The sequence below is a fragment of the Coregonus lavaretus genome (assembly GCF_964263955.1).
Source record: "Coregonus lavaretus genome assembly, contig: HAP1_SCAFFOLD_415, whole genome shotgun sequence".
Lineage (NCBI taxonomy): Eukaryota > Metazoa > Chordata > Actinopteri > Salmoniformes > Salmonidae > Coregonus > Coregonus lavaretus.
This window is the reverse complement of record NW_028157781.1, coordinates 413,509-427,283: the sequence shown is the minus strand read 5'-3', so window position 1 is coordinate 427,283 and position 13,775 is coordinate 413,509. Positions and strand designations below refer to the sequence as shown.

The 13,775-nt window shown below is 48.4% G+C and overlaps 1 protein-coding gene across 1 annotated transcript in view; it reads right to left on the bottom strand.

Moving 5' to 3' along the window:
- Positions 1-461: 461 nt before the first annotated feature.
- LOC311124939 (cilia- and flagella-associated protein 65-like) overlaps positions 462-13,775 on the bottom strand; it is a gene marked incomplete at both ends in the record, with an annotated part of 36,101 nt that continues 22,787 nt past the window's right edge. Inside the window, 13 exons of the mRNA XM_084199034.1 lie at positions 462-740; positions 1,072-1,188; positions 5,695-5,826; positions 6,710-6,868; positions 7,872-8,063; positions 8,283-8,393; positions 8,664-8,730; positions 9,085-9,261; positions 9,413-9,541; positions 9,841-10,054; positions 10,299-10,454; positions 11,354-11,519; positions 11,670-11,813. Of these exons, the coding sequence (XP_084055160.1) occupies positions 462-740; positions 1,072-1,188; positions 5,695-5,826; positions 6,710-6,868; positions 7,872-8,063; positions 8,283-8,393; positions 8,664-8,730; positions 9,085-9,261; positions 9,413-9,541; positions 9,841-10,054; positions 10,299-10,454; positions 11,354-11,519; positions 11,670-11,813 (2,043 nt within the window). The remainder of the gene's footprint in view (positions 741-1,071; positions 1,189-5,694; positions 5,827-6,709; positions 6,869-7,871; positions 8,064-8,282; positions 8,394-8,663; positions 8,731-9,084; positions 9,262-9,412; positions 9,542-9,840; positions 10,055-10,298; positions 10,455-11,353; positions 11,520-11,669; positions 11,814-13,775) is intronic.

Below are 13,775 nucleotides of genomic sequence, written 5' to 3'. Positions count from 1 at the left end.
ATAGCCATGGTATATCAGACCGTATACCACGGATATGACAAACCAGTTTATAATAGCCAATAATGCACCTCGGGGGTTTGTGGTATATGACCAATATACCACGGCTAAGGGCTGTATCCAGGAACTCCGCGTTGCGTCGTGCGTAAGAACAGCCCTTAGCCGTGGTAAATTGGCCATATACCACACCTCCTCGGGCTTTATTGCTTAAAGATATCTAACCGGATCAGTTTGTGCTGTTTTGTCATGTCAAACTTTGCAAGACAACATCCATAAGAGTTGGTTATAAACACACACACACACACACACACACACACACACACACACACACACACACACACACACACACACACACACACACACACACACACACACACACACACACACACACACACACACACACTGATCTGGGGTATCTTTAACATCCACAGAGTCCAAGTTTAAATCCAGGTGTTTTCTGTTACCTTGTATTTCCTGCCTACAGGTCCAGTCTTCTGAGACGGTAGGTCTTCCTGCACCAGGACAAGAGGAAGGTGTGTGTGACCCCGGGGGTAGCTGGTGTGGCTCTGTGTGTGACCCCGGGGGTAGCTGGTGTGGCTCTGTGTGTGAGCCCGGGGGTAGCTGGTGTGACTCTGCTGCAGGTCTTTCTCAGTCAGGGTAAACTCATTCCTCTGTCTGTCTCTCTCCGACTCCCACTGCTGTAGATCCCGACGGTACTGGGACACTGCCTCCTCCAGGGTCACCTGGTAACATAACAACATCTCAGTCACACGTCATATGTGGTTGTTTTACCTACTTTGGTTGAATGCATTGACTGTCTGGAGTCTTTCTGGATAGGAGCTGCTGAGATGAGATGGATGGATTAGATGAATAACAGTCTGCTAAATGACTAACATGTAATATGTCAAAATGGAAACATCTATAGACAAGTGGACAGAATGCTATTGACTGTTAATGGTATGGAAACATCTATAGACAAGTGGACAGAATGCTATTGACTGTTAATGGTATCTTCTGAGTGAACACTGTGACTGAGTGTTTCTAGGTATAAAGGGCTGTGATAAAGGACCTCACCTCACAGATGAGGTCTAGCTGGTAGAAGCTGGGGCTGCCAGAGGCCTGGAGAGTCAGGATACAGAGAGCACTCTCCCCTGGAGACAGAGTGCCATGCTCTGGGGAGATCTGGACTGACTGCAGGGACAATAACCACAGAAAGACACACATAGTATTCACTAACACAACCCAAAAACAACTCTCCCATTCAACAAACATCCACAGAAAGATAGAAGCACTAATGTATGTACACTGCAGTATGTTCAGTATGTACAGTACACTGCAGTATGTTCAGTATGTCCAGTACGCTGCAGTATGTTCAGTATGTCCAGTATGCTGCAGTATGTCCAGTACGCTGCAGTATGTCCAGTATGCCGCAGTATGTACAATATGTCCAGTACGCTGCAGTATGTCCAGTACGCTGCAGTATTTCCAGTATGTCCAGTACGCTGCAGTATGTCAAGTATGCTGCAGTATGTCCAGTATTCCGCAGTATGTCCAGTACGCTGCAGTATGTCCAGTACGCTGCAGTATGTCCAGTATGTCCAGTACACTGCAGTATGTCCAGTATGTCCAGTACACTGCAGTATGTCCAGTACGCTGCAGTATGTCCAGTACACTGCAGTATGTTCAGTCCGCTGCAGTATGTTCAGTACGCTGCAGTATGTCCAGTATGCCGCAGTATGTACAATATGTCCAGTACGCTGCAGTATGTCCAGTACACTGCAGTATGCCCAGTATGTCCAGTACGCTGCAGTATGTCCAGTACGCTGCAGTATGTTCAGTACGCTGCAGTATGTCCAGTATGCCGCAGTATGTACAATATGTCCAGTATTCCGCAGTATGTCCAGTACGCTGCAGTATGTCCAGTATGTCCAGTACACTGCAGTATTTCCAGTATGTCCAGTACGCTGCAGTATGTCCAGTACGCTGCAGTATGTCCAGTACACTGCAGTATGTTCAGTCCGCTGCAGTATGTTCAGTACGCTGCAGTATGTCCAGTATGCCGCAGTATGTACAATATGTCCAGTACGCTGCAGTATGTCCAGTACACTGCAGTATGCCCAGTATGTCCAGTACGCTGCAGTATGTCCAGTACGCTGCAGTATGTTCAGTACGCTGCAGTATGTCCAGTACGCTGCAGTATGTTCGGTACGCTGCAGTATGTCCAGTACGCTGCAGTATGTCCAGTACGCTGCAGTATGTCCAGTATGTCCAGTACGCTGCAGTATGTCCAGTACGCTGCAGTATGTCCAGTACGCTGCAGTATGTCCAGTACGCTGCAGTATGTTCAGTACGCTGCAGTATGTCCAGTACGCTGCAGTATGTCCAGTACGCTGCAGTATGTCCAGTACGCTGCAGTATGTCCAGTACGCTGCAGTATGTCCAGTACGCTGCAGTATGTCCAGTACGCTGCAGTATGTCCAGTACGCTGCAGTATGTTCAGTATGTCCAGTACGCTGCAGTATGTACAGTATGTACAGTACACTGCAGTATGTCCAGTATGTCCAGTACGCTGCAGTATGTCCAGTACGCTGCAGTATGTCCAGTACACTGCAGTATGTCCATTATGTCCAGTACACTGCAGTATGTCCAGTATGTACAGTACACTGCAGTATGTCCAGTATGTACAGTACACTGCAGTATGTCCAGTATGTACAGTACACTGCAGTATGTCCAGTACGCTGCAGTATGTCCAGTACACTGCAGTATGTCCAGTACGCTGCAGTATGTACAGTACACTGCAGTATGTTCAGTATGTCCAGTACGCTGCAGTATGTACAGTATGTACAGTACACTGCAGTATGTCCATTATGTCCAGTACACTGCAGTATGTCCAGTATGTCCAGTACGCTGCAGTATGTCCAGTACGCTGCAGTATGTCCAGTACACTGCAGTATGTCCATTATGTCCAGTACACTGCAGTATGTCCAGTATGTACAGTACACTGCAGTATGTCCAGTATGTACAGTACACTGCAGTATGTCCAGTACGCTGCAGTATGTCCAGTACACTGCAGTATGTCCATTATGTCCAGTACACTGCAGTATGTCCAGTATGTCCAGTACGCTGCAGTATGTCCAGTACGCTGCAGTATGTCCAGTATGTACAGTACACTGCAGTATGTCCAGTATGTACAATGCGCTGCAGTATGTTCAGTATGTACAGTACACTGCAGTATGTCCAGTACGCTGCAGTATGTCCAGTACACTGCAGTATGTCCATTATGTCCAGTACACTGCAGTATGTCCAGTACGCTGCAGTATGTCCAGTACACTGCAGTATGTCCAGTATGTCCAGTACACTGCAGTATGTCCAGTATGTCCAGTACGCTGCAGTATTTCCAGTATGTACAGTACACTGCAGTATGTTCAGTACACTGCAGTATGTCCAGTACGCTGCAGTATGTCCAGTATGTACAGTACACTGCAGTATGTCCAGTATGTACAGTACGCTGCAGTATGTCCAGTACGCTGCAGTATGTCCAGTATGTACAGTACGCTGCAGTATGTCCAGTATGTACAGTACACTGCAGTATGTCCAGTATGTACAGTACGCTGCAGTATGTCCAGTACGCTGCAGTATGTCCAGTATGTACAGTACGCTGCAGTATGTCCAGTATGTACAGTACGCTGCAGTATGTCCAGTATGTCCAGTGCGCTGCAGTATGTCCAGTATGTCCAGTGCGCTGCAGTATGTCCAGTATGTACAGTGCACTGCAGTATGTCCAGTATGTCCAGTGCGCTGCAGTATGTCCAGTATGTACAGTGCGCTGCAGTATGTCCAGTACGCTGCAGTATGTCCAGTATGTCCAGTGCGCTGCAGTATGTCCAGTACGCTGCAGTATGTACAGTATGTCCAGTGCGCTGCAGTATGTCCAGTATGTCCAGTACGCTGCAGTATGTCCAGTATGTCCAGTGCGCTGCAGTATGTCCAGTATGTACAGTACACTGCAGTATGTCCAGTATGTACAGTACGCTGCAGTATGTCCAGTACGCTGCAGTATGTCCAGTATGTCCAGTGCGCTGCAGTATGTCCAGTACGTTGCAGTATGTCCAGTATGTCCAGTGCGCTGCAGTATGTCCAGTATGTCCAGTACGCTGCAGTATGTCCAGTATGTCCAGTGCGCTGCAGTATGTCCAGTATGTACAGTACACTGCAGTATGTCCAGTATGTACAGTACGCTGCAGTATGTCCAGTACGCTGCAGTATGTCCAGTATGTACAGTACGCTGCAGTATGTCCAGTATGTACAGTACGCTGCAGTATGTACAGTGCGCTGCAGTATGTCCAGTATGTCCAGTACGCTGCAGTATGTCCAGTATGTCCAGTACGCTGCAGTATGTCCAGTATGTACAGTGCACTGCAGTATGTCCAGTATGTACAGTGCGCTGCAGTATGTCCAGTATGTACAGTGCGCTTCAGTATGTCCAGTACGCTGCAGTATGTCCAGTACGCTGCAGTATGTCCAGTATGTCCAGTGCGCTGCAGTATGTCCAGTACGCTGCAGTATGTACAGTACGCTGCAGTATGTCCAGTATGTCCAGTACGCTGCAGTATGTCCAGTATGTCCAGTGCGCTGCAGTATGTCCAGTACGCTGCAGTATGTACAGTACGCTGCAGTATGTCCAGTACGCTGCAGTATGTCCAGTATGTCCAGTGCGCTGCAGTATGTCCAGTACGCTGCAGTATGTCCAGTATGTCCAGTACGCTGCAGTATGTACAGTACGCTCCAGTATGTCCAGTGCGCTGCAGTATGTCCAGTATGTCCAGTGCGCTGCAGTATGTCCAGTATGTCCAGTGCGCTGCAGTATGTCCAGTATGTCCAGTACGCTGCAGTATGTCCAGTATGTCCAGTACGCTGCAGTATGTCCAGTACGCTGCAGTATGTCCAGTGTACAGTACAATCATAGATATATCTGACCCCAGTATCTCTGCGTTAGATGTCGACGATGAGTGTCAGGTGTCTCCTCTCAAACACACATTTTGATTTAGACCTTTTTTGGGAGTACATACCGTCTGTAACGGCAGGAAATGACGATAGTTGCTCAGTGAAACTCCACCTTTGGTGAGTAACCAATGTATTTTGATAGAACGCTTGCAGAGCTGTCTAATGGGATTAGAATTGGAGGTTCCTGTGCGTTAGAGAGGGGACGCCTCACACTCATCGACCACATCTCTAACACACAGATACTGGGGTCAGATATATCCAAACCCGACCACATCTCTAACAAACAGATACTGGGGTCAGATATATCCAAACCCGACCACATCTCTAACACACAGATACTGGGGTCTGATATATCCAAACCCGACCACATCTCTAACACACAGATACTGGGGTCAGATATATCCAAACCCGACCACATCTCTAACACACAGATACTGGGGTCAGATATATCCAAACCCGACCACATCTCTAACACACAGATACTGGGGTCAGATATATCCAAACCCAGCTACACAAACTCACTAACACCCCTATGGTCTCATTGAAAATTTGGTATTTTGACCTCAATGGGACAATCTGGTTAAATAAAGGTTAAAACGTACATTTATCAGGCATATACTGTACTAGAAAAGTTTGTGGTCATACACACATCCTTAAAAACGTTGGTGCTGGGCTAATATACTGCACTCTGACCTGGTCTGTCAGGTTCCAGGCGTAGAGGACTCTGTCACTGTGGGAGACGTTGGTCAGGAACAGGACCCGTGTGGAGCGAGTGCAGACTGGGATGTCCCCAAGAGACACTCTCTCCTCTGACAGGAACAGCACCTGCAGACGAGACGGAGGGTTGTGAGTCTAGTGCTTGTTACCTACTAGAGGCTATCACACTTCTTCACCAAAACATTGACCAATAGGAGCCCCAGGACAGCTACCAAAACATTGGCCAATAGGAGCCCCAGGACAGCTACCAAAACATTGGCCAATAGGAGACCCAGGACAGCTACCAAAACATTGGCCAATAGGAGCCCCAGGACAGCTACCAAAACATTGGCCAATAGGAGCCCCAGGACAGCTACCAAAACATTGGCCAATAGGAGCCCCTGGACAGCTACCAAAACATTGGCCAATAGGAGCCCCAGGACAGCTACCAAAACATTGGCCAATAGGAGCCCCAGGACAGCTACCAAAACATTGGCCAATAGGAGCCCCAGGACAGCTACCAAAACATTGGCCAATAGGAGCCCCAGGACAGCTACCAAAACATTGGCCAATAGGAGCCCCTGGACAGCTACCAAAACATTGGCCAATAGGAGCCCCAGGACAGCTACCAAAACATTGGCCAATAGGAGCCCCAGGACAGCTACCAAAACATTGGCCAATAGGAGCCCCAGGACAGCTACCAAAACATTGGCCAATAGGAGCCCCAGGACAGCTACCAAAACATTGGCCAATAGGAGCCCCAGGACAGCTACCAAAACATTGGCCAATAGGAGCCCCAGGACAGCCAGAGGGGCATAAAAGGATTCCATGGTGACATTAGATATATGATACAATAGTGTAATAATGCCATTAAACAGATGCTTTTTTAAAAATCCAAAGTGACTTTGTCATGCGGGTGATTCTGGGAATCGAGTCAACTATCCTGTCATGATCTACCAACTGAGCCAAACAGGACCAGGTAAGACTCTATGGGAATAGATGGGCCACTCACCTGGTTGGGCAGGGGCATCCTCTGTGTGCTGGGGACAGACATGTAGGCATCATGGAGCTGTACTGGTGCCGACTCCCCCAGCGCCCGGTTATCAAACCCACAGCCTTCAAACGTCATCAGCATAGTGTCTCCCTCCAGCACATGGACAGGGATGTCCACCTGGAAACAAACACAGGACTGTGTGAGGAGGAGGAAGATGTTACAACGACAGGAGAGAGGAGGAGGAAGATGTTACAACGGCAGGAGAGTGGAGGAGGAGGAGGAGGAAGATGTTACAACGGCAGGAGAGAGGAGGAGGAAGATGTTACAACGGCAGGAGAGTGGAGGAGGAGGAGGAGGAAGATGTTACAACGGCAGGAGAGAGGAGGAGTAAGATGTTACAACGACAGGAGAGAGGAGGAGGAGGAGGAAGATGTACAACGTCAGGAGAGAGGAGGAGGAGGAGGAAGATGTACAACGTCAGGAGAGAGGAGGAGGAGGAGGATGTTACAACGACAGGAGAGAGGAGGAGGAAGAGGAAGATGTTACAATGGCAGGAGAGAGGAGGAGGAAGATGTTACAACGACAGGAGAGAGGAGCAGGAGGAAGATGTTACAACGACAGGAGAGAGGAGCAGGAGGAAGATGTTACAACGACAGGAGAGAGGAGCAGGAGGAAGATGTTACAACGACAGGAGAGAGGAGGAGGAAGAGGAAGATGTTACAATGGCAGGAGAGAGGAGGAGGAAGATGTTACAACGACAGGAGAGAGGAGGAGGAGGAGGAGGAGGAAGATGTTACAACGACAGGAGAGAGGAGGAGGAGGAAGATGTTCCAATGGCAGGAGAGAGGAGGAGGAAGAGGAAGATGTTCCAACGACAGGAGAGAGGAGGAGGAGGATGTTCCAACGACAGGAGAGAGGAGGAGGAAGATGTTCCAATGGCAGGAGAGAGGAGGAGGAAGAGGAAGATGTTACAATGGCAGGAGAGAGGAGGAGGAAGATGTTCCAACGACAGGAGAGAGGAGGAGGAGGAGGAAGATGTTCCAATGGCAGGAGATGGTATCTAGAATACCTAGAAGGATACCCGTTTTTCCCCGTCGGACTTCGGACTCGAACTGCAAATCTAGGGTTGCAGGCCAGTCTCTCTAAGCTCTAGGCTACCTAACGGGGGGTTGCTACTCACACTGTAAGTCTTGGCCTCCAGGGGGGAGAGGACCCACTCCAGCAGGGCTGTCCTGCCAGGCTTCACCTCTCCCTGGGGGTTGAGACACTGCAGCACGGGGTGACCAAAGTTATCAGCCGTCAGCTGTTCCAGGGGCTCTGTGTCCACACGGTACCTCAGAGGGACAGCCCCTCCATTGTGCAGCTCATACACCTGCAATACACCAACCAGACACTATAACGACACTCCATGATGAAGGGATGAAGAATTAGCTGAAACTGAGGGGAGAAGTGAATGATGAGCTTTCTGGTGCAATTATAGCCGTCTTGGCGTCACCAAGGCGGGTTCTATACATCGGTGACGGACGAGGTGTGTTTGACCCTTACATTGCAAACCAATCACTTATTGTGAACCCAGAGCAGGGAGTCTAACCTGTTTAGGTGGGTTGAACCCCCCGATGGCCACTGGGGCAAAGACGTGCTTGGTGGATGTGAAATGGAGGTAGTGTCTGTCTCTCTCCACTGTCACTCCCATGAAGTTCAACTGCACACAGACAAAACAGAGACCGACAGTATTATCAGCATGAGATACAGTATGGTACTGCCTTATTCCATTCTCAGCCCAGACATCTAAAAGGATGGTTTCCCGAAACTACTCCTGGTCCTGGACTAACAAGCATGTTCAATGGAGAGGCTTAAAATTGTACGCACTCACTAAACTGTAAGTCGCTCTGGATAAGAGCGTCTGCTAAATGACCAAAAAATGTCAAATGTAATCTGTTTCCCGGAAAACCGGTCTGTCTCTCTGTCTCACCAGAATCTCTCTGCCGTGAGAGAGCTTGAACAGAACGGGGAGGTGGTCAGTACCAGCAAAGTCATGTCTGTGAAGAAGAACAACATGTAAAGGATATTCATCTCATCACGTCATTACTTTCTTGAATGATTTATTATTAAGGTCTATTATTTTGTTGTGTATCCAACCTAAATTCCAGACTTCCTCAATAGCCGAGTGATCTGGAAGCATGGCAACATGAGACTAGGGCAAGGGGCAGGCGATATGTAGAAATAATAATGCACCTACAGTATTTGAAAATAACTGCCCTTCTTCTGGCCCACAGATTGATTTTGACGACTAAATCGGGGCCCCAAAGAAATCTGTGTGGACCTTGAATTTCTAAAATCCCGATGTGGCCCCTCAAGCCAAAAGGTTTGCCCACCCCTGGACTAAGGCATACCTGTAGGTAAATGTCACTGCCTTCTGCTGTCCTGGATGTAGTTTACCAGAGGGGGGTTCTATGTTAAACAGCCTGTTCTCCTGCACCTTCATGTGGTGGAGCTCTGTAGTACTGAACTCTCCTGTCTCAGCCCAGTACTCAAGTTCTATCTGCTGGTCCTCTGGGAACAGGAACGACCTGGAGGGAGGTTAGCGTAGCATAGCATAGCTTAGTTTAGAGGATAACATAGCATAGCATAACATAGCATAGCATAGAAAAGCACAACATAGCATAGCATAGCATAGCATAAGATAACATAGCATATTAGCATAGCATAACAGATACTGACCACTCGACTGGGATGCTCCCAATGTTCTCAAACATCAGCAGCACACTAGAGGGGTCTGAGCCCAGCGGAGCAGCGCTGAAGTTGAAATCCAACATGGCCGACGTGAAGATGGAGGGACAGCGACGCAGACTGGAGGAGGTGGGGGGGACAGACACACCTCAGATACACAGTATATGTAACTCCGGACCAATTCAATACAATGCTATCAGAAATGCCACAAACGTTCATAGATGGGTGGATAGGGTCGGGCTCAATTCACGTTTCAATTGAGTCTTTTTGGATTTTAAGTTTATTTTCTGAATTGACTGAATGAAAAGGAGTTGAACCCAACCCCGAAATGGGATTTAGCTAATTTTGTCTCGTTTCTCTCCCCAGTCACCAAGAGACTTGTGTTTATCTGACAAAGTCCATAGTCTCTACTAACCCACCTGTGTCTGGTGGGCACCCGGTAGGTGAGCTCCGGCGGGGCGGGGTCTCTCTGCAGGTGGGCATTGAGGTGGCCCAGTGAAAAGAGGCTCCAGAGCTGCAGCTTGCTGAGCCCATCCATGCTGCCACTGCAACGCACATCTGTCACCTCCAGGGTGGGGAACACCCCCTCACCCCGCACCTGGCACAGAGGCTGGGGACCATCCAGCACAGAGCCTGGGGCACAGACGAGGACAGGGAGGCAGAGACAGGGGCGAAGACAGACAGCCAGGGACCACAGACGAGCAACACAGCCAACCACCGGGAGGAGAGAGTATAGAGGGAGGAGAGAGACAGACAGACAGACAGGGGAGAGGGAAAGGTTAGGAAAACTTCTTAAAAACAACCATTACATCACAGTTGGTCATTCAAATCCTGATGCTGGTCACAGTGTGTGTCTGCTGCCTAGCAGGGGACCTACCTGCAGAGCTGAGTGTCTGGTAGGTCAGGTCCCAGCAGTATCTGGTCCTCCTGGCAGGCCTCACAGTGGAGCGGATCAGCAGCCTGGAGCGAGCTGGGATGGTGCCGCTCACAGTGTCCAGCTCCAGGACAGGGGTAAAGCTATTAACCACTGGACCTGGAGGAGCTGGAAGAGATGGGTCTGTTAGGGGACAGTACACAAGCCATGGCCAAAGACAGACTCCAGCGGCAGAAGATTTTGGTGGCTTTATGAAGAGGACTAAGTAAGTAGCCTGAACAGAACGTACGAAAACAACAACACTGCGGGGAGGTGTGGCCGGGGAGGTGTGGCCGTGGAGTTAAGCCACGCCCAAACAGCCAAGCATTTCGCCTCTCAGCTGCAGTAGTGAGCTTGGCTGCACTGCCATGTGACCCTCCCCTTCCACCTAAAGCAGTGGACCATGTGGAGGAGAATGCAGGTACTTCACCTCCCCACCACACATAGTGCCACAACCAGTGTGGTCCCCTGTAGCTCAGTTGGTAGAGCATGGCGCTTGCAACGCCAGGGTTGTGGGTTCGTTTCCCACGGGGGGGGCAGTATGAAAAAAGTATGACAGATGGTAGCAAGGGTTCAATACATGGAGAGAGGTTCTCAGGATGTTGTACCAGCTCTGTGAGATCTTAGGATGCTGTACCAACTCTGTGAGATCTCAGGATGCTGTACCAACTCTGTGAGATCTCAGGATGCTGTACCAACTCTGTGAGATCTCAGGATGTTGTACCAACTCTGTGAGATCTCAGGATGCTGTACCAACTCTGTGAGATCTCAGGATGCTGAACCAACTCTGTGAGATCTCAGGATGCTGTACCAACTCTTTGAGATCTCAGGATGTTGTACCAACTCTGTGAGATCTCAGGATGTTGTACCAACTCTGTGAGATCTCAGGATGTTGTACCAACTCTGTGAGATCTCAGGATGTTGTACCAACTCCGTGAGATCTCAGGATGTTGTACCAACTCCGTGAGATCTCGGGATGCTGTACAAACTCTGTGAGATCTCAGGTGTCTCATACGTACCAACAGTGTCTTTCTGTGTGTTCTCAGACAGCCCCGGGTCCAGTAGGCTCTGTTGTACGGCCAAACAGAAGCTGACAGAACAGGAGCCGTTGTTGATGAGAGGCACCTCGAAGGACCTGCAGTCTCCCACCAACACCTCCCCGAGGTCCAGCACCGCACGTTCTGCCTGGAGAGAGTCAATTACACAGAGTTCCCAGAGTTTGGCCCACTAACACAGACACTAACACAATCCACCTGTCCCAAGTTGTCAGTTCAATGCAGATAAAGGAGAAGGAGACCAGGAGGATGATTGAGATGCTCTGAGGAGACAAAACACCTGGATGGATCCTTTGGAGGCCATGCCCACAACCTTCAGGGGGAGGCGAGACCTGCATCCAGGCGTCTGGATTGGCCAGAAGGTCAGGTTGGGCTTCAGATTGTAAACCATTTCCTCAAATGGGGTGAAGGACCACGTCTGCACCTAGGAGGAGGACAATCACACCCTCTACTTAACCTCTACTTAACCAGCACAGTTCAAACAGGATTCATAGGTTTTTATTTCATCAACAATCATCTGAATCACAATTTTTGGCAAAATGTTCAGTCATCCATATCGTCGAGGGAAATGGAACATTCAGCCAAGACACCAAGTTCCCAGCCTGACAAAGACCTTGAAACACCGAACTCAATCAACAGCGAGTATCAATCTTTCTTTCAAAGACAGCCAGTCCCACCAGCATTGTCATGACTCTTGCCCTGGAGACAGCTATGCAGAGCGGTCACTAGCTGCTACAGCCACAAAGTCATAAAATCTGATTTTAAACCTAACCCTAACGTTAACCACACTGCTAACCCTAATGCCTAACCCTAACGTTAACCACACTGCTAACCCTAATGCCTAACCCTAACGTTAACCACACTGCTAACCCTAATGCCTAACCCTAACGTTAACCACACTGCTAACCGTAATGCCTAACCCTAACGTTAACCACACTGCTAACCCTAATGCCTAACCCTAACGTTAACCACACTGCTAACCCTAATGCCTAACCCTAACGTTAACCACACTGCTAACCCTAATGCCTAACCCTAACGTTAACCACACTGCTAACCCTAATGCCTAACCCTAACGTTAACCACACTGCTAACCCTAATGCCTAACCCTAACGTTAACCACACTGCTAACCCTAATGCCTAACCCTAACGTTAACCACACTGCTAACCCTAATGCCTAACCCTAACGTTAACCACACTGCTAACCCTAATGCCTAACCCTAACGTTAACCACACTGCTAACCCTAATGCCTAACCCTAACGTTAACCACACTGCTAACCCTAATGCCTAACCCTAACGTTAACCACACTGCTAACCCTAATGCCTAACCCTAACGTTAACCACACTGCTAACCCTAATGCCTAACCCTAACGTTAACCACACTGCTAACCCTAATGCCTAACCCTAACGTTAACCACACTGCTAACCCTAATGCCTAAATCTTACCTTAGATTAAGACCCAAAAGCAAATTTCGTTATCATGAATTTTTAAGATATATACAGTTGAAGTCGGAAGTTTACATACACTTAGGTTGGAGTCATTAAAACTTGTTTTTCAACCACTCCACAGATTTCTTGTTAACAAACTATAGTTTTGGCAAGTCGGTTAGGACATCTACTTTGTGCATGACACAAGTAATTTTTCCAACAATTGTTTACAGACAGATTATTTCACTTATAATTCACTGTATCACAATTCCAGTGGGTCAGAAGTTTACATACACTAAATTGACTGTGCCTTTAAACAGATTGGAAGATTCCAGAAAATGATGTCATGGCTTTAGAAGCTTCTGATAGGCTAATTGACATCATTTGAGTCAATTGGAGGTGTACCTGTGGATGTATTTCAAGGCCTACCTTCAAACTCAGTGCCTCTTTGCTTGACATCATGGGAAATCAAAAGAAAACAGCCAAGACCTCAGAAAAAAACCAGGTACAAATGTATCTATATCCACAGTAAAACCAGTCCTATATCCACATAACCTGAAAGGCCGCTCAGCAAGGAAGAAGCCACTGCTCCAAAACCGCCATAAAAAAGACAGACTACGGTTTGCAACTGCACATGGGGACAAAGATCGTACTTTTTGGAGAAATGTCCTCTGGTCTGATGAAACAAAAATATAACTGTTTGGCCATAATGACCATCGTTATGTTTGGAGGAAAAAGGGGGTTGCTTGCAAGCCGAAGAACACCATCTCAATCGTGAAGCACGGGGTGGCAGCATCATGCTGTGGGGGTGCTTTGCTGCAGGAGGGACAGGTGCGCTTCACAAAATAGATGGCATCATGAGGAAGGAAAATGATGTGGATATATTGAAGCAACATCTCAAGACATCAGTCAGGAAGTTAAAGCTTGGTCGCAAATGGGTCTTCCAAATGGACAATGACC